The sequence below is a fragment of the Atractosteus spatula genome, chromosome 25 (assembly GCF_055471065.1).
Source record: "Atractosteus spatula isolate fAtrSpa1 chromosome 25, fAtrSpa1.hap1, whole genome shotgun sequence".
NCBI lineage: Eukaryota > Metazoa > Chordata > Actinopteri > Semionotiformes > Lepisosteidae > Atractosteus > Atractosteus spatula.
Window position 1 is genome coordinate 6,423,883 of NC_142730.1, and position 24,454 is coordinate 6,448,336.

Consider the following 24,454-nt stretch of genomic DNA (forward strand, 5'->3'; position numbering starts at 1 on the left):
CCCCTCCTCCTCAAAGACACAAACTTACGCTTGTGAGAACTGACCCCTGTATTGCTTCAAACCCGTTCCTGTTGAACAGTCCAGTGCTGCTGCTGCCAACCCAACGTCCGGCTCCGAGTGCCAGTGACAGAGGGGGCTTCTGGGGCAGCCTCCCTAGCTCATACGTAGAGACTCAACGTCATGGCTGGGTGCAGACCTTCACATCAGGAATCCAACAAACATACAGGGCAAGGTAAAGTCCTGGGAATCGTCGCAGATTTCCTGGGACAGCTGCCTCAAAAACAGACCCATCCTGGGAGCAACCAGACAGGTGGCAGCCCTGGCACCACCCTTCTGCTGTGAGCCCAAAGTGTCCACCAGAGTGTCTGAAAGTGAGAGATACTGTGGACACTGCTGCGGTTCCATCCACCCACTTCCTGTCCAGGGCCACAGGGAAGCCAGGGTCTATCCCAGCAAGCAACAGGCACCAGGCAGGCTACACCCTGGATGGGACGCCAGTCCACTGCAGGACAGACACACACTCACACCAGGGACAGTTTTCCCAGAAGCCAGGTAACCCACCAGCCTGTCTCTGGACTGTAGGAGGCAACTGAAGCACCTGGAGGAAACCCACACAGAACCAGGGAGAACATGCAAACTCCACACAGACAGCACCCCAGGTCTGGAATGGAACCCAGAATCCCCAGCTGTAGGCCACTAACCACTGCGCCTCCCCTGTGGTACTTCCATTAACCATCAACGCAGCGTTACTCATTAACAGCGTAAACACACCAGTTGTAAAAATCAAAGTCTCAGCAATAAATTATTGTAACGGAGGGAGACCGGCGGAGAGACCGGCAGGTTACACAACACCGAGCAGAAAGAGGAGCAAGCCCAAACACCGGTGCTGCGTAAGGATGAAGCCGCCGCTGGACCGCGATCACACAGCTGGGCAAGCTGCCTTTTGCGGTTTTATTTTTTCATTTAACAAGAACAACAAATACTAAAATATGATTTTGTTATATTTATTATAGAATAATATTTAGTATATAACAAGAACACAGCTGAGGTCTGCGAGAGAAGTAGCCAGAGAACGACTGGATGTGTCAAACAATCAGGGATGTGAACAAATCCCAGTCTTTTCCAAAACAATCAGGACAGGGAGCCCAGATCCTATGGAATTCCTGTCCCATAGAAACAGATTCTCTCCATTGAGGAGATCCTCGCATTGAGCCAGCTCTTGGCACAGGGGACAGCGACAGATTCCTACCCTCCAGATCACCAGTGCTTCCTTTCCCTGAGCTGCTTCTGATTTGAACAAAGAGCATCAGTGTCAGAATCTGGGGGTATTCTAATCCCGAGCACTGCCGAGCACCTCTGCGATATCTCTGCCCTGCTTCTCTGTAACCTGGGACGCAGCTGGAAGAGCTGTGTGAGTGAGACACCCAAGGATATATCCTGTTCACTTTCGTTTTGGAGCAATGCGGTCAAAGTCTTGGCTTGTGTTGTATGAACCGACGCATAACATTAATGGAGCACCAGTAAGTAGCGCACCATCCGTCTTCCCAAACCCCATTAGAAATTCCAATACCAAGTTCCTTACAAGAAGGAAACAGAGTGGCTTCTTAAATGCCTCAAGTTCAGAGGATGCAACACAAGATCATGGAACAGATCAGACCTGCAGAGATTTCTACACTGATGTACAGTTTGCTTAACAAAGGCTCTGAGCTGTAAAAAAACAAAAAGCAATGTGTGACTGTCTTTTAACTGGTTAAATAATGTCAGTTGTTTGCCTGTATACAATTCTGTGTCTTTAAGCTTCTACTGTGAAACGTCCCGGAGGAGAAAAGACAAACTGGAGCATAAACTGGGGATTGAGGTAATGTGTACACGTTTTTAATCTGATTTAATATTCTCAAGGCGTTTTCCTCAAAATAACATTTTATTCGGGGATTCGCTTAAAGATAAATTCGGTGATTCCGAAAAAAAAAAAAGCAGAGCAGGAGGAGAGTGTTTAGTGTTTAACCCTGTGACTCCCAACTGGCAGCCCCCCACTGGAGCCCAGCAGCTGTGAGCCTGCCCAGTACCTGGAGGGGAGACTCCTGGGAAAGCTGAGGCTGCTGCCGGAAGAGGTGTGAGTGGGACCAGTAGGGGGCGCTCACCCTGGGGTCTGTGTGGGTCCCAATGTCCTCTTTGGCTGTTGCACATCATCCAGGTGGGGCTACACAGTGGTGGCGGGAGAGGGGATCCCCATTACCTGTGAGCACTGTTAGTGGAGTGTCCAGAAAGGCTGCTGTTATTCTTAATTATTATTATTAACCTCACGGGAGTATTTTTTTAGCTAGGCCCGGTTGATTCTTAACTCTTGCATTTGCACACTACTATTATTATGAATATTACGAAACACAGGAAGACCGGACGCTCCTGCATTCCTCGTTTTTTCTTTTGCAGTTTTTGCAGGTTTCTGTTTTTCAACGTGGGGCTGTGCAGCTGCTCAGGGGAAAGCCATAAAGATATAATATCAGGAAGCCCTAACAGCCTCTCCTGCTGTTCCAGGACCCTGAGCAGAGATCCTCTTTGATAAGAGACCCCTTGTTTGGAGCCTGAGGCTGACCTTCGCTCTCACACGTCCTTAAGTACTAATTAAATTGCCGGTTCTCCAGTAAACAGGAACAGCAAAGTAATTGAGAGTTCGTTTAGCTAGTCACAGCTGATTTACTTTCTAAGATAAGGTAAATGCAAATTCCCCTCCTTCCGTGGGGGGGGGGGCCTCCGGCCTCTGCCCCTTCTGCCCCTGTCGCTCTCCTCCAGCTCGTCGCTCCCGCTGTCAGGGGTCCCAGCTGGGCATGGCGATGCTCTCGGAGTCGCTGCGCGGGGCTGGGGCTGAGGGGTCCTGGATCTTGGTTCTGGAGGCGGCGTCTGGGCTCGGGCCCCCCTGCGGGTCGGGAAGGTGCCACTGGATGAAGGTGAGGTACAGGCAACTGCCCAGGACCGAGCCCAGCATCGGGGCAACCACTGGTACCCACCACCAGTGTCGGTACGCCCTGCAGAGAGAGGAACTCAGCTGAACAGGCAGCCCAGTATGTGATCTCCTGTCCCAGCCTGAGGAACCGACAGTGAGCCTGTCTCTCAATAATAATAATACAGTGTGTGATCTCCTGTCCCAGCCTGAGGAACAGACAGTGAGCCTGTCTCTCAATAATAATAATACAGTGTGTGATCTCCTGTCACAGCCTGAGGAACAGACAGTGAGCCTGTCTCTGAATAATAATAATACAGTGTGTGATCTCCTGTCCCAGCCTGAGGAACAGTGAGCCCGTCTCTCAATAATAATAATACAGTGTGTGATCTCCTGTCCCAGCCTGAGGAACAGACAGTGAGCCTGTCTCTGAATAATAATAATACAGTGTGTGATCTCCTGTCACAGCCCGAGGAACAGACAGTGAGCCTGTCTCTGAATAATAATAATACAGTGTGTGATCTCCTGTCCCAGCCCGAGGAACAGACAGTGAGCCTGTCTCTCAATAATAATAATACAGTGTGTGATCTCCTGTCACAGCCCGAGGAACAGACAGTGAGCCTGTCTCTCAATAATAATAATACAGTGTGTGATCTCCTGTCCCAGCCTGAGGAACAGACAGTGAGCCTGTCTCTGAATAATAATAATACAGTGTGTGATCTCCTGTCCCAGCCTGAGGAACAGACAGTGAGCCTGTCTCTGAATAATAATAATACAGTGTGTGATCTCCTGTCCCAGCCTGAGGAACAGACAGTGAGCCTGTCTCTCAATAATAATAATACAGTGTGTGATCTCCTGTCCCAGCCTGAGGAACAGACAGTGAGCCTGTCTCTGAATAATAATAATACAGTGTGTGATCTCCTGTCCCAGCCTGAGGAACAGACAGTGAGCCTGTCTCTCAATAATAATAATACAGTGTGTGATCTCCTGTCACAGCCCGAGGAACAGACAGTGAGCCTGTCTCTGAATAATAATAATACAGTGTGTGATCTCCTGTCACAGCCTGAGGAACAGACAGTGAACCTGTCTCTCAATAATAATAATACAGTGTGTGATCTCCTGTCACAGCCTGAGGAACAGTGAGCCTGTCCCTGTGTAATGTTTTATGTTTTATTTGTTATATTTGAAAATGTAAACAATAATATGGGAGAGATGGAGGCAGGTAGAGGCCAGAGAGGCAGGGAGAGGGAAAATGACTAGGAATCAGAGAGAGGAGGGCACAGTGATGGGTAGAGACAAGAAGAGGGAGAAGAGAGGGTGAAGGAGTCAGAGGTTGCGAGAGAGAGAAGCACGGGGAGAGTTTGAGTTTCGGACACTGGGAGAGACACTGGGCTACCCCTGTCTCTATCCCCGGTCCCCCCTCTGTCCTGCCTGCGGGTGCGCGCGTATTCACTCACGTGAACACCTCGGTCCCCCAGCCTGCGGTCAGCGTGAACAGCCGCGGCCCGAGGTCGCGGGCCGGGTTGATGGCGGCCCCGCAGTTGGAGCTCATCGCCATGGAGATCCCCAGGACGACCAGGCCAACCAATGGCGGCACCAGGCCCTTGGGGGCGGGGCTGTTGAGCCTGTCGTCCAAGGGCAGGATGCACAGCAACAGCGTCGCCGTGCCAACCACCTAGTGAGGGCCATGGAGGAGAGAGGAAGGAACAGGAAGCTTAATCACTGACTTGGCAATAAGTCTCAAGGTCAGCATGTCCCAGAATCAGAAGCATGTCCCAGAGTCATTGTTTGGTTTAGCTGGATTGTGCCTTTGGTCTTTCTGCAATATTTCCGGTACTCCCAGAGTAGTTTGATCACTAACCTCATGACATTCTGACACCCATGTAAAACGCAACATTTCACAAAGTATTTCAGCAGCAGGGTTCGATTGTCCCTTAAAGGTAATGGCACACTTCCTTTGCAAAGAAGAACAGAAAAAAACTCCCGGCCTGCTCTTTGGAACTTAATGTCCAAACTTAACTCTTGGACTTAATGTTGGGGCTTCAGGGCTGTAATTTAAGGCCACTGCAAACACCTCCCACACGAACAACACTCTTATATTAAACTGCATCATAATTATAGCCCATGTTTAACCCAGTCACAGCTCAGTATTAGTGAGTGAGCATGAGAGTGTAGCTGCAATCACAGTGTGTGTGCATGTTGTGTATCTGGGTTCATAGTGTGTGTGTAGTGTAGCTGGGGACAGTGTATGTGTGCAGTGTATCTGGGGTGAGTGTGTGTTGTGTAGCTGGGGACAGTGTGCACGTGTTGTGGTTTTGTGCAGCTGGGGTCAGTGGGTGCATGTTGTGTTGTTGTGTAACTGGGGCAGTGTGTGTTGTGTAGCTGGGGGCAGTGTGTGTATGGTTGTGTAGCTGGGGTCAGTGTGTCTGTGTGTTGTGTAGCTGGGATCAGTTTGTGCATGTTGTGTAGCTGGGATCAGTGTGTGTGTTGTGTAACTGGGGACAGTGCGTAAGGTTGTGTAGCTGGAGTCAGTGTGTGTGCATGTTGTACAGCTGGGATCAGTGTGTGTGTCGTGTAGCTGTGGTCAGTGTGTATAAGGTTGTGTAGCTGGGGTCAGTGTGTGTGTCTTGTGTAGCTGTAGTCAGTGCATAAGGTTGTGTAGCTGGGGGTCAGTGTGTGTGTGTTGTGTAGCTGTGGCCAGTGTGTGTAAGGTTGTGTAGCTGGGGTCAGTGTGTGTGTGTGTCTGTGTGCATGTTGTGTAGCTGGGATCAGGGCGGCGCACCTGGTCGAAGAAGCCGCTCTCCAGGGACAGGTACTCGGACGGGTAGGTGGCGAAGATGGAGGCGGTCTCCGTCGGTCCCGTCACAGTGAGGTTCCCCCGCCCGAACTCCAGGATCGCGTCTGGAAGGGTGGGAGCCAGGAAACAGGATCAGGGCGAAATAAAGCCTATTTCCCACCAGCCGGGGCTCCACCAGAGGCTCCACAGCAGTGCCGGGATCGGTCACAGGAAAACCGGAAGCTTCCTTCCCGAGGAGCCTGGGGATACTGTACCGTAATACTGCAGGAAGACCACCGCCGACGCCACGTAGGCCCCCAGGATCTGGGAGAAGGAGTAGAAGGGCAGCTGGCGCCACTGGAGCCGCCCCAGCAGACAGAAGCTGAAGGAGACGGCGGGATTGAGGTGCGCCCCTGCGGAGGGAGACACGGAGAGCGTGGGCAGGAGAACGAGGAAGAGGAGGAGAGCAGGGAGACAGGAGGGCGGGAGAACGAGGAAGAGGAGGAGAGTGGGGAGACGGGAGGGCGGGAGAACGAGGAAGAGGAGGAGAGCGAGGAGACGGGAGGGCGGGAGAACGAGGAAGAGGAGGAGAGTGGAGAGACGGGGAGGGAGAATGAGGAAGAGGAGGAGGGCGGGAGAACAAGGAAGTTAAGGAGAGTGGGGAGACAGGAAGGAGGGAGAACGAGGAAGAGGAGCAGAATGGGGAGACCCCAGCTGCCCCCTTCACTGCTGCAGGGGGAGGAGAGAAGCATAGGGTTGTCACTCTTCAGTGGCCCCTCTCCTGTGGAAGTGTTTGGAAGTGATGGTTACGACAACGCCAGACAGGAGAGCTCACTGCCGATTGGAGGAGCGGCACGTCTGGCGATGATGTCACAGCGAGGTCACTGCAATCCCACAGGCTCCTGGGAAGTGCAGTTTCGCCCAGGGCCAGGGGCAGAGCCCTGGTAGGCTGGTCCCGCCCCCTCGAGGGGACTGGGGGAGGTCAGCACACGTCTGGGTGCGTTACCGGAGACGCCCCCACACAGGTACATGGCAGCCATGACGCCCACAGCGAAGGACATGTTGGTGGACAGGAACTGTCCCTTCGTCTCCCGGCTGGTCCTGACCTGCGCTGCCGCCGCACAGCCAAGCAACTGGGAGAGAGGAGAGATGAGACAGGCAGGGGAGACAGGAGGGAGAGAATGGAGAGACAGACAGGGGAGATGGGAGGGAGAAAGGAGAAATGGACAGGAGAGACAGGAGAGAGAGAAAGGAGAAACAGGGGAGACAGGAGGGAGAGAGAGAGGAGAGACAGACAGGGGAGACAGGAGAGAGAGAAAGGAGAGACAGACAGGGGAGACAGGAGGGAGAAAGGAGAAACAGGGGAGACTGGAGGGAGAGAGGTCACAGTTCAGGCTGTGCAGACTTGCCCACAAACTGTGAGCAACAGACCCAGACTCTCCAGGAGCCCCTGTCCTCTGTGGTGCGGACTGCAGAGGGGCTAGCGTGTCTTATATACAGAACCTCTATTTATACAAGTCTGTAGAAAAATGAAGTATACACATACTTGTTAAATGTGTTCGGCATCATTCATGGAGTACAAGCAGGGAGAGTCACACTTAAGTGACTTTGCAGGCTAAGTACTAAAATGCCCACATTAAAGTCATTTGAGATGTTTGGGCACAGTTTGCAAACAGCATACAGATGAAGGAAGCTCCGTGAAGTTGATGAAACCCACCTCATTCGTTAGTGCTGCGTTTGTGCTGCTTTCGTTCCCGAGATATAGCGCCGTCTTTATCGGGTGATCACGTGACCACGCACGGCGAGTTTGACCTCCAGTGACCCCGTCTGTGGAGTTCAAGCGCTCTGTTACTGGAGCGAGAATTACAGATCTGCAATACTTTCCAATATTTCCGCGGTCTGCATGTGGGAGACGGTGGAGTTTCCAGTGCTGCCTTGCAGTTGAGTGATGAACTACCTGGGTCAACTTAGTGCACAGTGCCCCTTTCAAAAAAAGTTCTTTTGCACATTTACGACTTTTTCTTTTCGCATAAGAAATATATAAAAACAATGGTCTTGTGATCCAGGAAGTTGCTAGTCCCAACTTTTTTAAATACGTGGCTCGAAAGATGGGTCGAATCTTTAAACGGGCCTTGATTTGCATATTAGTTTAAAAAGGACACAATGAGAAATCGATTACTTCTTCAGATTTTTTTAAAAGAACACAACTACGAAGTATTAAGACGAGCTAGTTAAAGCCTCTTTGTAAGAACATACAATAGTGTGCTCATGTCCGCTTTTTAGGGCTACACCTGCAACTCCTCTGAATAGGGTGTGATATTGGTGACGTATTTCATTTTCCTGTTCACAGAAACGCGCAGAAGATACTGATATTAAATGCAAAATCCACCGCCGCCCCCCACCCGGGCACACAGAGCAACACCACTGCAGTATTGGTATCCTCACACCAGTAACAGAGCGATTGGTCACGTCATCACCCGAGAAAGAAGGCGCTATATCTCGGGAGAAAAAGCAGCACAAACGCTACTTTCAAAAGGCACAAACCGGCACAAACAAGGTGGGTTTCATCGTTTGTGCTATTTGTAAGGGGGCAACTTCACGGAGCTGATAGAGCTGAGGAAACTTTGACAACTTCATCATCATCAGAGCTGTAGAGTCACTGTACAGACACTCAGTCCAGCTCCTCTGTATCTTCACATTAACACTCCTTCATCATCATCAGAGCTGTAGAGTCACCGTTCAGACACTCAGTCCAGCTCCTCTGTATCTTCACATGAACACTCCTTCATCATCATCAGAGCTGGAGAGTCACTGTACAGACACTCAGTCCAGCTCCTCTGTATCTTCACACTAACACTCCTTCATCATCATCATCAGAGCTGTAGAGTAACTGTACAGACACTCAGTCCAGCTCCTCTGTATCTTCACACTAACACTCCTTCATCATCATCAGAGCTGGAGAGTAACTGTACAGACACTCAGTCCAGCTCCTCTGTATCTTCACACTAACACTCCTTCATCATCATCAGAGCTGTAGAGTAACTGTACAGACACTCAGTCCAGCTCCTCTGTATCTTCACATGAACACTCCTTCATCATCATCAGAGCTGTAGAGTAACTGTACAGACACTCAGTCCAGCTCCTCTGTATCTTCACATGAACACTCCTTCATCATCATCAGAGCTGGAGAGTAACTGTACAGACACTCAGTCCAGCTCCTCTGTATCTTCACACTAACACTCCTCCATTATCAGTTGAGTAAAGTCCTTTAATAAAAGACTTGTGTGTTCAACAGAAAGCACTATGAGTCAGTCCTTGTGTCAGTCGACCATGTTGCCTCGGTATTCTGACAGTCCCTTCTCGCGGGTTTTAGAATGATTCAGGCTCCCCTCGCAGTGATGTCCTGAGCTTCACTAGCAAACCTTCTCGCACTGTTACAGAGCGATTTTCATACCTTCAGCCTAAAGAGTTGTAGATGTTTTTGAAATGCATTTAGATACAGACACAGTTGCTATTAAACATATTTGTTCCGATTTCGTGTGCTCTGCTTCAACACAGTTTGGGAATTTGTTTTAAACTGGACTGCATTCGGAGACTGAGGAATGACAAGTCCGAGTCCGCCGGTTCGAACGCGGTTCGGGAAAACCGTGCCTTCGGACCGCCCGACCCCCCCACGCCCCACGCCCCGCGCCCCGCGCTCGGCTATTCCCATGGGATTGATACTCACGAGGAGAACAAAAGTTCCCAGGAACTCGCCCAGGCACTCCCGGGCCAGCTGGTTCCGAATCGCCAGCACGCGCTTCACCTTCTCCATGGCGTCCGTCCGCGCGCGCTGAGCTCAGCCGAGTGACCCTCACGTGCCCGTCTGCTTATCAGCCCCAGCTCGTGCCGTGATCTCAGACTTTCACCCCCCTGAGCGCCAGCTGCTAATAACAACACCGGCAAACGAGCTGCCTCGCCGTTTCCGAGGCTCGTTCCCGGAGGGGATTTATTTGAACGTGACCGATCGACATGACAGCCGCCCCAGCTGACAGAAGCGATTAGCGGGCACATTCCGGGCCTGAATCAACCTTACCCTTCATCTCCATCACAGCACTCCATCGTCATCATCAGAGCTGTAGAGTCACTGTAGAGACACTCAGTCCAGCTCCTCTGTATCTTCACATGAACACTCCTTCATCATCATCAGAGCTGTAGAGTCACTGTACAGACACTCAGTCCAGCTCCTCTGTATCTTCACACTAACACTCCTTCATCATCATCAGAGCTGTGGAGTAACTGTACAGACACTCAGTCCAGCTCCTTGTATCTTCACACTAACACTCCTTCATCATCCTTCATCATGCTACCTAGATCATCAGAGCTGTGGAGTAACTGTAAAGACACTCAGTCCAGCTCCTCTGTATCTTCACATGAACACTCCTTCATCATCATCAGAGCTGTAGAGTAACTGTACAGACACTCAGTCCAGCTCCTCTGTATCTTCACATGAACACTCCTTCATCATCATCAGAGCTGTAGAGTAACTGTACAGACACTCAGTCCTGCTCCTCTGTATCTTCACACTAACACTCCTTCATCATCATCAGAGCTGTAGAGTAACTGTACAGACACTCAGTCCAGCTCCTCTGTATCTTCACACTAACACTCCTTCATCATCATCAGAGCTGTAGAGTAACTGTACAGACACTCAGTCCAGCTCATCTGTATCTTCACACTAACACTCCTTCATCATCATCAGAGCTGTAGAGTAACTGTAGAGACACTCAGTCCAGCTCCTCTGTATCTTCACATGAACACTCCTTCATCATCATCAGAGCTGTAGAGTAACTGTACAGACACTCAGTCCAGCTCCTCTCTATTTTCACATTAACACTCCTTCATTATCAGTTGAGTAAAGTCCTTTTAATAAAACACTTTTATTTTTTCAAAAGAACGAGTCCTTGTGCTAAAGGTCAGTATGTCAGTTGAGCTTGTTGCCGCAGTATTTTGACAGTCCCTTATCGCAGTTTTTAGAACGACTGAGTGTCTTTCTCCCACCTCTAACTGTGATGGCCTGAACTTCACCGATAAAATTGCCCTGTCTGCTCCAGCAGGCTCGCAGAAGGATCCCACACTGTTACAGAGCGATTTACACACCTTCAGGCTGAACAGTGGTATCCGAATGCTATTCATATATATGAATATATATAAAACATATACAGGCACAGTAGTTATTTAAATTTTTTTTCATATTTCACTTCCACTCCTTTTGCAAATTCGAGTTCATCACCGGCAAATCAAATGTAATTCGAAAGTCACAAGATACAACATCTCCGACGATGTTATCCACTAATTAGCGACAGTAATTGTCTGTTGACCTCTGTTGTGCTCTCATCCCAGAAAGTGGCAGTTAATGCAGACCTGGTTCAAATGTTCAACATCCTCCAAGGCCACTGACAGAGCTCAACCAACTGAATTCTTCAAGACCGGCCATGACGCACGACCCAACAAGACAGAAGCAGAAACTATTGGGAAGTGTGTTCAAGACTTAACACCAGACGCACTTCTTTACACAATGAGTAAAGTGTGTGTGTGTGTGAGTGTGTGAGTGGACTTTTGAACTGTGTCCTGTTCTGGGATGGGCAGCAATTTTATTATCCAAAGGTGCTCCTTAATAACTTAATTCATATATGAAGCATATCACCTACAACAACAGTAGAAACCAGAATTAATCAGATTGTTAGCCAAATGGTGTCTGAAAGGCCGTATTGCGGTCTCTATATTTGAGAAAGATAAAGCTTTGACGAACGAAACACAGCTCCCACACCAGCTTCTTGCAACGCTGAGCTCATCACGATCGGGGACACGCCCACACCCAGCTACATGTCCATCGTGCATGAGACGCCCACAATCAATGCCAAACCCATATCAACGACACGCCCACAATAAGTGAAATAAATGGAAGGTACCTGTGTCCCCTTATACCCAGATCCACCAGTGAAGGACAGTGACGGACTGCACCATCCACAAGGGAAGGTAAGCTGACCGTTGGGTCACTGGTCATACTGAAGCAATTATTCATGATAATTAGAATTATTAATGATCTGCACAATTGGGCTTCCCAAAGCTGCAGTTTTTAATTCTTGCAATGTTTCAGGAATAAGATTAACAGGGATCTTCCCAAGGCTTAAAAAGAATGCCAGGGTTCTTAAAATGTTCAATTTGGCAAGAAGTAGTCGTTCAAATAAATATCTGAGCACCTGAGTACAGAGCAGTAAGAGACCAATCATAATATATTGAAGCAACTTGTTTACAGGTCAGTTCGATTATACTACCTCGCAAACTGAACTCCACTTTAATTTAACTTTATTAGAGTTACTCTTTTCCTCTCGATTTGCACCTGAAAACTTTCAAAATGAATCCCAGAAAATCAGAGAGAGCAAATTCCACAATTGGGTTTAACCTGTTAAACCCTCAAGTGCAAAATCAAACGCAAATGTTGGCAGAAAACCAGTGTTGCAGAAGCCCAGCCAGTGTGTTTGTTTCAGTACCGGTCACTCTGACGCAGGAGACCCCCGTGAGGACGGTCCAGTAGGCGGTGCCGGTCACTCTGATACTGAAAACCCTGTGAGGACGGTTCGGTAAGCGGTACCAGTCACTCTGACGCAGGAGACCCCGTGAGGACGGTCCGGTAGGCGGTGCCGGTCACTCTGACGCAGGAGACCCCCGTGAGGACGGTCCGGTAGGCGGTGCCGGTCACTCTGACTCAGGAGACCACCGTGCGGACGGTCCGGTAGGCGGTGCCGGTCACTCTGACTCAGGAGACCCCCGTGAGGACGGTCCGGTAGGCGGTGCCGGTCACTCTGACGCAGGAGACCCCCGTGAGGACGGTCCGGTAGGCGGTGCCGGTCACTCTGACGCAGGAGACCACCGTGCGGACGGTCCGGTAGGCGGTGCCGGTCACTCTGACGCAGGAGACCCTGCTTGACGGGACCTCACCTCTGTTTCAGATTCGAACCTTCGCTCTCCAGACTGCGGAAATCTCAGCACAGGAAGGACCAGGAGATGGGCTCTTGCCGTTTCCCTCCGCCGGCCTGGGTGAGTAAAAATCCGTGTTTCAGTGAGAACATGGACCCCTTCCGACGGGAGATTCCAGATGATCACCGATTCCCCTGCTTCGCTGATCGTGGTCGTGGCCTCTGCTGTCTTTAGACACTGGACTAGGGCTTTAACGATGACCTAGAGAGCCCTGGGGCTGCGGATCTCCTGTAGCAGGGATGTCTGCTGCACTGTATGTCAGTACCTGAGCGGACCAGAGGGTTGTGGGGCTTCAGAAGGCCAGTTGGCTGGGGTGGCTGTGTCTGCCCCCCCGTTCTGAGATGCTACCAGAGGTGCTTTGGGGCCCCAACATGTGTTTCAGAGGAAGACAGCTGTTATTGTTTTCTTGCCCTCTGGTAGTTCTGCGGCCCGGTTGGTGACTTCTAGTTGGGACATTCTGGCCCACAAAATCCGGTCACACCAAAAATTAAATAACAGGAGGGCACAGCTGAAAGACTGTACCGCTGACCCCTGACCTCTGAACCCTGACCTCCTGAAGGCTCTGCTGGCTGGATTGCCTGTAAGGCACCCGCTGTTAATGTGACCTCTCTTACCTGTTCCCACTGCTAACTCGCCTTCTTCCCTCGTCTCCCAGCTGGCCGTCCTCTGCGCGGTGCTGGCCGGACTGGAGCTGACCACCACTCTGGCCACTGCGGACCATGTCTTCATCCGAGACAGGGAGATGTCATCCGGAGGCTTTGAGAAGAGGGAAGCCATCGGCACAGGTCAGTCGGCTGACCAATCCTGGTGTTCCCAGGGAGTCCAGTCCAGTTCCCAGAGGGACTGTCTCGTCAGGTTCTGGATCCAGCTGATAGAGCAGTTAATTGAACTATCTGGTGGATTAGGACCATTCTAAACTGTTTCTGCACTCCCAGGGTTTGACAAATCCTGTGTTGTAACCAAAATTGTATGTATCCACCTATTCATCCATCCATCAACAGTCCATCCACCCATTCACTCATCCTTTCATCCATCCACCAATTCACTCATTCTTTCATCCATCCACCCATTCATTCATCCTCTCAACCATCCGACAATCCAGCCAGTCATTCATTCATTAATTAAACCTTCTATCTATCCATTCTTCTATTCATCAATCCATCCATCCATGACTGAAAGCTGCTTATTCCTGGGGAAGGCTGTGGAGAGCCCAGAGCCTGTCCCAGAACAGATCGCCAGAATGCCATCCATTTTCTCCCAGTGCTGCCTTGTGGGTATTGTGGGTAGATTGCGTCATTTGTCAACCTCATGAACAGCAATGAAGCCTGAAAGGGTGACTTTATCAAACGTTTCTCTCACTGGGTGTTGAATGGGTGATGCCCTGACATGGTCTCACAGTCCTCCAGTGGTTTGATTTCATAAGAGCAGATGTGGATCCCAGAAATGGGTCTGAATCACCAGCCAGAGCTGGAATGAAATTCAGAAACTTCCTTCAGGACCAGGGCTGTGGTTTGTCCCATCACCCGCTTCTTGTCTGTAATTGTATCGTCGTGTTAAACTACTTTTATCTGCACTCTGCCTCGTGACTGGATGTGATTGTAAGTCGCTTTGAAGAAAAGCTTCTGCCAAATGAATAAAAGTAAATGCTGCATCTTTAAAACAGTAAGAAGATACAGCTAAAAAAAGATTTAGAAAGAATTGCTGTAAGCCTTAAGTGTCCAGGAGTCATACAGGGCTGACAGTAGAGAAAACAAGTTAAAGCACCAACATGCAACAATTCAACCACTGGAAAGGTGAATATGAGGGAAAATGTGAACTGAAAGCCAGGGCAGGAATTCAAGCCCTTAGCCAGGATTCAGTGGTACTAAGAGTCTGAGTTTCTGAGAGACAGGGGCAGAGGCAGAGCTCAGGTTTATACAGAGCAGCAGCTCAGCTCTCTCTGCCTGGTGTGGGGCTCAGAGAGGCCAGCCCCGCCCAAACACAGAGTACGGCACTGCAAAGATCTCTCTGGGGCGGAACCTTGCAGAAACCGCAAACCCGCTGTAACAGGGTCAGTTTCACCTCCCCTCTGCAGGCGCCCAGCAGCTCCGGGAGGACCGGGATGAAGGCGTTCTCCAGCTAGCCAGGGAGGAGTCCACTGATCGCGGTGGAAACGTCTGGGCAGACAAGGTCAGCAGCCAGTTGGCCAGAGCTCGCAGAGGTCTCACTGAGGCTCAGGTGAGCAGATGAGCTTTTTCGACCCTGATTATGACACAACCACTCTTAGGGACACCGGCAAACGGTCAGGACGGGGTGAGCACGTCATTAACAATGGCGTCCTGAAATTCTGCAAAGATGTCATCAACGAGTTTGTCAATGAAAAAATGCAGACTATTCTAACTACTCTAGAGGAACTGAAACCCAAACTTGACAAGACTAGGGAGCTGTACAAAAACTGCTACAGCCCTCTGCCAGAGAATTATGAAAACGCCATTGAAAAAGTGATGGTGGTGCACTTTGGCAAAAAAGAGCCGTATATTAACGCCAACGCTATCGTATATGGCACGTACATACTGTACATGATCTTAAGATGAAGGTTAAAAACTGCATGATTAATAATTTTGATTATCATTTACACATCTTTAAAACGGCAGTTCCCACTAAACAGTCCCTAGTCTGGCAAATAGACTGCAGGAAAGTTATCTCTGAGTTCGTTAGACTCATGAACGCAAATGAAGTGTATGTGGACATCATGGCCAAGGAGAAATGGCAGACAGAGCACGGACACAATCTGTTTGATGAGGTCAAGGCGGCAGTGGCCGACATGTTCGAGCATCTCACAGATGACATTGGCGCCTGGGCGCATGAGCTGGCTGAAATCTATTACGAAGAGATTCATAAACCTCATACTAACATTGGAAAAAAATAAGAACGGTTCCAAACGAGAAGAGGCTATTCAGCCCCCCCAGCCTGTTTGCATGTAAGCTGGCTGGTAGAACAGATTCTTGACCTGTGTCAGTGTGAGAACATGTGTTAGCTGTCTGCCCATCAGTGGCTTCATTGCTGTTAATAAAACTGCGATCCTCACTTGCAGAGCCTGCCTGTCAGATGTCTGTGTGTCCCTGTGTGAGATTGCTGTTCCGTTAATAGAGACAGAATCTGAGAAAATATATGCACAGAGACAGCAACCTCTCACGAGCCCCTTTTCACCCCACGAGGAGTTTGAAAGCGTTATCATAAACCTCAAACTTGGCAAATAGCAGGAAATTCCCACAACCATCGGAATAAAAACGGGGGATTGTGTGGATGTGAAGCTGGAGGCGGAGGGGGAGTATACTGGAATTACTGGATACTGGAGAACCCCAGTCCAGTGTGTCAGGCGTTCCCAAAACTGATCCTGGGGCATCCCACACCTGCTGGTGGTCACTGCAGCTGCAACTGCAAGCCGAGACTGTTAGTAGAGAAAAACAAAATACCTCTTATAGCTTGAGGAACTGAAAACAAAGAGTTCAGATGAAACCTATTATCAGGGCTGTTAAGGGTTCGATATTTCACTGAGTGCTCAGGTGTGGGGGTCCCCAGGACAAGGATTGTGAACCCCTGCAGTAACTCACATAGGTCCCACATTTCTCAACCCACTGTCCTTGATCCAGGTCCTGCAACCCTCTAAGTAGCACTAGAGACTAAATTCTTACAGAGAACGTTAGCAAAAGTTTTAACTTGGCTAGAGAGTATTTTTAATGAACCATTAATTTCTGACACGAGGATTGGAAATACTGCGCTGACGTGAGTTGTAGTGACATGCACTGCAATTTCCCTCACGGGATCAATGAAGTATCTATCCATCTAGGAGTTAAAATAACAGCGCAGTGACAAGTGGTTTCCTGAAAATGGCGCCCCCTGCTGCGTCACTGGGACCCATCACCCTTCAGAGGAGCTCCGCCCCCAGGAAAGTCCAGGTCTGGGAGTTCACCACACAACAGGCATCTCGGAGAACAGGAGCATTCAGCTCACGGTCGGGTGTGAGGCTGGCTGCTCCCCTCCTCTGCCTGACTGGTAAATAAATTGCACAGCGCAGTAACCATGCAGCCATCCCCACCAACCCGCCCAGATCACGTCATACCACACCCCACAACACCTTCACCTTCCCTCCAGTCCTCCTCATCTTCATCGCAGGAACTTAATGACGGCCGAAGGAGGTTCCTCTGGCAACCCCAGGACCCAGGGATGATGACCTTGGTGTCCTCTTCTTGAACCTGTGTAGCTAGTTCCCCCTCCCTCTTCCAGATGTTCACAGTACAGCCTTTATCAGTGTCCTGGTCCTGTGCTCACTGAGGTCCTCCATCCAGGCCGTGTTATGTCTTTCTTGACAACTTAAATAACGGCGTCCCAAACATTAAAAATACCTTAGTCGGAAGGATACAAGATTATATACACATAGGACAAATTATATATTATATTATATATAAACAGATTTGTATTATATAGACAAATCTATGAATTGGCTTCATTACTCTGCTCTCCTCCCCACTGATAGCTGATGTGTGGGGAGCCTTCTGGAGCACTATGGCTGCCGTCGCATCATCCAGGTGGGGCTGCACATTGGTGGTGGTGGAGGGGATCCCCATTACCTGTAAAGCGCTTTGAGTGGAGTGTCCAAAAAAGCGTTATATAAGTGTAAGCAATTAGTATTATTATTATTATAGGAACATAATGGTGAGCAATAATAAGATCCTTCATCAATAATAGTTCCTTGCACTTTATTTAGCACTTTTCTGGACACTCCACTCACAGCGCTGTACAGGTATTGGGGATCCCCTCCACCACCACCAGTGTGCAGCCCCACCTGGATGATGCACCAGTACTCTCCTCACACACCAGCTTTCAGTGGGGAGGAGAGCAGAGGGATGAAGCCAGTTCAGAGACGGGGATTATAAAATGAAAACTCACGCCTTTCTCTTGCACTAGAAGCCACTTTTAATGGACATTCCAGACATCATCCCTGATGCACAAAATCACTTCAACAAAATAAGTTACTGCTATTCTGCGATTTCTGTACAAGCTATCCTGAAAAGAAGGAATCAATCTGTTTCTTCTTCTTTCAAACGCCCAGGTGTGACCGAATGAGAGAGGAAGAGAGTGATCACCCCACTGCAGGTGTGTTAATTGGCACGCATGTCAAAATAAAATCACAACTGGTCGAGGCCATCAGAGGCTAGAAGGGCAAAGCCAGGAGTATTTTCAGTTTCCAGTTGCCTTATTTTTAATTAATTCCCGAGTCCAATCCCAGCTCCCCATGTCGTCACACACGCTGGGGAAAGGGAAAACTGTGAAGAGTCCAGAGCACGTTTACAGCGGAAAAGCTGGAACCGACCCGAGCTCCTGCCTCCTCCTGCCCTCTTCCGGATGGTGCCGGCCTCCTACCGATCCCGGAATCCCCCGAAGAACCGGGAGAAGATGGAGGCATCATCCTGCATTCCTGAGGAGCCCGGGGACACGCCTGCACAGAACAGAGGACAGGCGAGATCAGGCAACACAGGAGAAAAACACCCAGACCCACCAGCCCGGACAGACGAGCCTGTGGGTCTAGTACGAATTAATCCGGGCGCTGAAAATGGAAACAGTGGGATCAGACTGGGAGGCTGACCACCCCTGTGCAGGCCAAACCCAACACCGCCGTTTCTGCCCTGGTGCGTCCTGGTGAACACTCCTCCTTTCCTCCGTTACTGTCCCTGGGGCTCGCCGAATCCTACTCAAGGCACCACTATGGCACCACAAGTTCAGCCTCTCGACAGCCACAGCTGCGCGGCAACCCCACATCGCTGCCCCAGAGAGGACAGCAGGCCGGGGCCGGGGCAGGGGCAGGGGCAGGGGCAGGGGCGGGCCACGCCCCCGCCCCCCAACACCCCACACCACTGCCTCGGCAGCTACCCAGGGAGGGGTGGCGGTGGGGGGGGATCACTGACCGGGCTCTGGGGGTCCCTGCTGGATCTGGGGGCTCCTGTCTGCCGGGCCGGAGCGGGTCACTGTAGTCTCCTCATTGCCCTGGCTGTCCCTCACTGTGCGCCTCTCCTCCACGGTCTGCAGACACATACAGATACAGTGCATCAATATACTATATTAATAATGTAGTGTTTACAATATACTATATCAATACATCAATAGTGTACTTGTTACAATATAATATATTAATAATGTACTCATCACAATATACTATATCAATACACTAATAATGTACTGCATACAATATAATATATTAATAATGTACTGTTCACAATATACTATATAAATACATTAATAGTGTACTTGTTACAATATAATATATTAACAATGTACTCATCACAATATACTATATCAATACATTAATAGTGTACTGTATATGATATAACATATAAATAATGGACTATATTAATAAAGACAGCAGCAGTGACAAGACAGGGACGGGCTCTTTCCTTGAAAGAGCAGCTGTACGTGCTGCACACGAGTCCTTTCAGCACAGTTACTAAAGACAGAAGCGGGGAGGTCTCTCAGACAGAGGGGCCACAGCTAGGGCTGGGTTCGAGACGCTCTGGGGTGAAAGGCGCTATACAAGACTGAAACAGATCGCCTGCCCTACCCCGTCGGGGGACACCACTTTGGTGACGGTGACGGACTTGAAGAAGGACTTGGACTTAGCCCTGGGCTGCGCGGGAGTCAGGATCTTCTCCAGCCCCTCCGAGGAAACCTGGGAGTCCAGATCTGCAGGGAGAGGGGGAGAGCCAGGGAGAAGAGGGAGAAGAGTGGGAGAGGGAGGGAGCGAGAAGGAGAAGAGGGAGAGAGCGAGGGAACGAGGGAGAGAGAAGGAGAAGAGTGGGGGAGGGAGGGAGAAGAGGGTGAGTGAAGGCTGAGAGGTGCCTCGTGTCACACGGGCGGCGCCGCTTCTCCTGTGGCCCGGCTCAAGCCCGACCCAGGCCCGACCCACCCCGACAACAGGCGGCTGTGGCCAGGAGCTGAACGGGGGATGAGATGGGAGGGAGCCGGTGGTCATTTTCTTTCTTGCCCCCAACTGGGGTCGGCAGCTGCCCCAGACCCGCCCTGTGGGCTGATGTCACTACGAGAGGCTGCAGTTCCCCCCCCCCCCCCCGAAAAACCAAGAGAGGAGGAGACAAGTCTAACGAATCCCAACCACACTCCCACTGCGACACCCGAGACCTGGGTTCGAACTGGCAACACCCACAGGCCTCGTGGGGCTGAGGGTCTCAGGGACCCCCCACCCCACCACACCACACCCCTTCGGGGTCTCTTACCTCCGTCCTGCTTCAGGGGCTCCCCCTCTTCCGCCCTCCACAGGCCCCCCCGCCAGACGTCATCGAACTGGGAGAGGAAGAGGAGGGAGGCTTAGTGACCCAAAGCCCATCAGAACATCAGGGCTTGAAGAGGATTAATACAACAGGCACTCCGAAACGACTCTTCCTTCAGCACTGACCCCTGACCCCTCCATCCGCTCATCCACGCACCCCTACTGCCCCCCTCCACCCCACCCCACCCCGCCCTGCCTTGCCCACACCATCGGGTGCAAGAGAGAAAAACCACAACATCTCCCTTCATCCTCACAATCACTTCGGATCGAAACATGATCATAGTAATTATTATGATCATTATCATTATTATTGAGGTTATTATTATTATTCTTATTTTCTAAAGCACCTTTAAAAGTGGCTTCCCAGCAGAACTGCGCAGTTACAGGGAGGGATTGGAATACAGTAGGACAGCACAGGGGCAGCAGACACAGAGCCAGGTCGATCAACACCCTCCTGAAGAAGGGCTCTCACCTTGGAGAAAGGGCCTGAGGGGGGCTCCCTGTCCCCCTGGTCAGAGGACGGGGTGCTGTCGGGGTGTCTCAGCATGAAGTCCCTTGGAGACCTGCCGCGCTCCTGCCGCCCCGGCGCCTCGATACTGGGGAACGCTGGGGAGCAGAGAGGGGAGAGAGCATGAGGCTCCGGTGGGGAACTACCAGGACACATCCAGGCAGCAGGAGGGAACAGAAGACACCTGCACTGTACAGGAACACGGGTGCAGTGTGCTAGGAACCAACACATCACACGCACACGCATGAGCACATCCACACACGCTTAAGCACACCTTTCCACTGGTTCCTCATCCATCCATCTTCTAAACACTTAAACCAATTCAGGATCATGGGGGAGCTGGAGCCTATCCCAGCAAGCAACAGGCAAGGCGAGCTACACCCTGGACAGGACACCAGTCCATCAGAGGGTACACAGACACACAGACCCTGGACAGAACACCAGTCCATTGAAGGACACTCAGCCACACCTTGGACAGGACATCAGTCCATCAGAGGGCACACAGACTCTGGACAGGACACCAGTCCATCAGAGAGCACACACACACACCCTGGACAGGACACCAGTCCATCGATGGACACACAGCCACAGACACCATGGACAGGACATCAGTCCATCAGAAGGCACAGGCACACAGGCACACACCCTGGACAGGACACCAGTCCATCAGAGCATAGACAGACACAGACACTCACACCACAGCCATGTTTCTCAGAAGCCAATTAACCTTCTATTGGGCGGTTGGACTGTGGTAAGAAACACACACACAAAATCAGGGAGAACATGCAAACTCCTCACAGACAGTACTCCAGGAACTGAACCCTGGGTGTTCATGTCTTTAAGGACTGGAGCACGCCACCCCCGTCCGAAGGGGCGTCGCCAGGCGGCTCACCGAAGGGGGTGGAGCTGGGCAGGCCGTCCCAGCGGCCCACGCCGGCCAGCAGCTCCTCCACCTCGCGGAACAGCTCCCGGAACGCCGCTGGCTCCTCGAAGCGCATCCCGCCGGGGCCGAAGCTGAACCCGAACCGCAGCGCCTCCTCGTCTTCGCCCTCGTCGTCATCGTCGTCGTCGTCTCGCGTCATGCCCTCGAAGAACGGGTCCCTGGAGCGCCGGGGGGGGGGGGGGGGGGGTGTTGGGACAGAGAGATCAGCGCCGGTGTGCGGAGGAATTGTGGGATAGCGAGAGCACGGAGTTTACACCGGGAAGGCGAAAGGGGCGGCACGGTGGCTCACAGTGGTCAATCCTGAACCCGGGGCACTGTCTGTGTGGAGTCTGCATGCTCTCTTGGAGGCTCATGTGGGTTTCCTCTAGGTGCTACGCTTCCTCTCACAGTCTAAAGACATGCTGCTGGGCTCTGGGGCAAATCAGCCCTGGTGTCAGTGTGAGAGTCTGTGTGCCCGGCGATGGACTGGTGTCCCGTCCAGGGTGTGTGTGTCTGTGTGCCCGGCGATGGACTGGTGTCCTGTCCAGGGTGTGTGTGTGTGTGTGTCCTGCGATGGACTGATGTCCTGTCCAGGGTGTGTCTGTGTGTCTGTGTGTCCTGCGATGGACTGGTGTCCTGTCCAGGGTGTGTGTGTCTGTGTGCCCGGCGATGGACTGGTGTCCTGTCCAGGGTGTGTGTGTGTGTGTGTGTCCTGCGATGGACTGATGTCCTGTCCAGGGTGTGTCTGTGTGTCTGTGTGTCCTGCGATGGACTGGTGTCCTGTCCAGGGTGTGTGTGGCTGTGTGCCCGGCGATGGACTGGTGTCCTATCCAGGGTGTGTGTGTCTGTGTGCCCGGCGATGGACTGGTGTCCTGTCCAGGGTGTACCCCGCCTCATGCCCTTTGCTTGCTGGGGTAGGCTCCAGCTCCCCTGTGACCCTCCCTGTCCTGGATTAATCGTTTAGAAAATGGATGGATGGAGAAAAATGTGAAAGGACAGGAAACAGGGAAGAGGGAGACGGCGACAGAGGTGTGGAGAGGAGGAGGAGGAGGAGGAGGAGAGAAGAGAAGAGAAAAGGAGAATGATATCATGCGGCGAGGAAGGGTAGGACAGCGAGGAAGAGAGGGATGGAGAAAGATCGCACCCCTGCAGACTGGGAACACGCCCCCTCCTGATCGCGTCACACGTCTAATCCGCCCTGAGGAGCCGATCACAGCTCCCAACCTCCACTGCAGCCCACGGGCCGGGCGCCCTCTAGTGGCGGAAACTTTACCGGTGTGTTAACGTAGTAAAACATCAACAAGAAGCAACAAGCAAGCAAATATAAAAAAAAACAATGGAAAATAATAAAAAAATGCAAAAAAGCTTTCTTAAAAGTGGCTGAAAATGAGTAACTGAAATGTTAGACGTCAGCTAAAACCTAATAAGAAAACGGCTAACAGCTCGTGGGGTGCTCAGTCTCTAGTGAACTCGCTCAAGTGACGAGTGAATTACTCAGTTATGTAGTTATTCCCTTCCGTTACATCAGAGCGGAATTGTTCTCGGCAGCCTCAAAGTTATTTGTGCTACATAATTAAGTCCAGTTCCAGAACACTAGACGTACACAACATGAGCAATACTTTAAATGTCCGTCGTCATCCTCGTCAGTAACGACGGAATTACCAGTATTAGGGTCTTGTTGACGCACCGAGATGATATAACCAACAAAATGTCGTGTATTAGTTCACGTCGGAATTTGTAACTTTAGATAACCGGTATTTCCAGCCGTGGTTTCCCTTAAAAGCACCCTTCCAGGTCGTTTTTAAAATATTAAAAATAACACTTAAAAAGTAAAGCATTTTCAAAACAGGGTAAACGTCTGTTTGACAACTGCGATACTAACTCACCTCCGTCTGTCTGCGGGGTAACTGCCTCTCGGGAACCCGAAAAAACCGCGAAACAAGTCAAACAAGCTCATCTGACAGATTTCCTTTTAAATAAAAATTCGTCTTTGTGGCTTAATACTTTATTTTGGGATAAAGCTCTTGCTCGCTTCTTCTTACAAGGACGCGGAAAAGGAAAACGTGCCACACTGCCGTAACTGAACTTGGCCGTAATGACACACTGCCGGAAAGTGACGATAGTTGCTGTAAGCTACAACGCGGAAAGCACGGGCGGTGTGTCGTAAACATCACAGCACACAAGCGAGCTAGAGGCCGAGGGGGGTGTGGTGAAGCAGTCAGCGTTATTCACAGTGCTCAAATCTGGTTTCTGATTAATCACTGGAGAAAAATCCCGACGTACCGCTTCAGCCAGCTCAAAGAAGAAAAAGTTGCCTTACAGGCAAACAACCTGCTGTTCGTTCACAAGCGTGTACAGTGAAGAATGTGGCTGATTAATTGTTACTAAGGTGGAGAACGGACACGAGGCGTAGACTACAGCTGTTCTACCACATTTGTACAGCACTGTACTGTGCTTTTACCCTGATCTCACTGGGCTTTACTGCACTGTACTGTGCTTTTACCCTGATCTAGCTGAGCTTTACTGCACTGTACTGTGCTTTTACCCTGATCTCACTGGGCTCTACTGCACTGTACTGTGCTTTTACCCTGATCTCACTGGGCTTTACTGCACTGTACTGTGCTTTTACCCTGATCTAGCTGAGCTTTACTGCACTGTACTGTGCTTTTACCCTGATCTCGCTGGGCTCTACTGCACTGTACTGTGCTTTTACCCTGATCTCACTGGGCTCTACTGCACTGTACTGTGCTTTTACCCTGATCTCACTGGGCTTTACTGCACTGTACTGTGCTTTTACCCTGATCTAGCTGAGCTTTACTGCACTGTACTGTGCTTTTACCCTGATCTAGCTGAGCTTTACTGCACTGTACTGTGCTTTTACCCTGATCTCGCTGGGCTCTACTGCACTGTACTGTGCTTTTACCCTGATCTCGCTGGGCTCTACTGCACTGTACTGTGCTTTTACCCTGATC

General features: G+C 50.7%; 2 protein-coding genes across 6 annotated transcripts; both read right to left on the minus strand.

The window, feature by feature from the left end:
* Nucleotides 1-990: 990 nt before the first annotated feature.
* LOC148815251 (aquaporin-10-like) lies at nucleotides 991-10,577 on the minus strand. Of its 3 annotated transcripts, XM_088905345.1 has the most exons (7): nucleotides 9,442-9,560; nucleotides 7,432-7,541; nucleotides 6,721-6,847; nucleotides 5,990-6,127; nucleotides 5,721-5,839; nucleotides 4,396-4,613; nucleotides 991-3,023 (listed from the first exon to the last, which is right to left on the minus strand). In XM_088905345.1, the coding sequence occupies exons 3-7, from the start codon at nucleotides 6,773-6,775 to the stop codon at nucleotides 2,807-2,809; spliced, it is 747 nt and encodes a 248-aa protein (XP_088761471.1). In that variant the 5' UTR covers nucleotides 6,776-6,847; nucleotides 7,432-7,541; nucleotides 9,442-9,560; the 3' UTR covers nucleotides 991-2,806. The 3 variants fall into 3 exon arrangements, with proteins under 3 accessions (XP_088761471.1, XP_088761470.1, XP_088761469.1); XM_088905344.1 differs by lacking the exon at nucleotides 7,432-7,541 and having other exon boundaries at nucleotides 9,442-10,577; XM_088905343.1 differs by lacking the exon at nucleotides 9,442-9,560 and having other exon boundaries at nucleotides 7,432-9,319.
* Nucleotides 10,578-17,672: 7,095 nt separating this feature from the next.
* hax1 (HCLS1 associated protein X-1) lies at nucleotides 17,673-23,615 on the minus strand. Of its 3 annotated transcripts, XM_088905768.1 has the most exons (8): nucleotides 23,369-23,564; nucleotides 22,370-22,429; nucleotides 21,453-21,661; nucleotides 20,525-20,658; nucleotides 20,000-20,066; nucleotides 19,330-19,451; nucleotides 18,680-18,794; nucleotides 17,673-18,213 (listed from the first exon to the last, which is right to left on the minus strand). In XM_088905768.1, exons 1-8 carry the CDS (start codon nucleotides 23,437-23,439, stop codon nucleotides 18,134-18,136), a joined length of 858 nt encoding a protein of 285 aa, XP_088761894.1. In that variant the 5' UTR covers nucleotides 23,440-23,564; the 3' UTR covers nucleotides 17,673-18,133. The 3 variants fall into 3 exon arrangements, with proteins under 3 accessions (XP_088761894.1, XP_088761895.1, XP_088761896.1); XM_088905769.1 differs by lacking the exon at nucleotides 22,370-22,429 and having other exon boundaries at nucleotides 23,369-23,615; XM_088905770.1 differs by lacking the exon at nucleotides 22,370-22,429 and having other exon boundaries at nucleotides 22,627-23,376.
* Nucleotides 23,616-24,454: the final 839 nt, after the last annotated feature.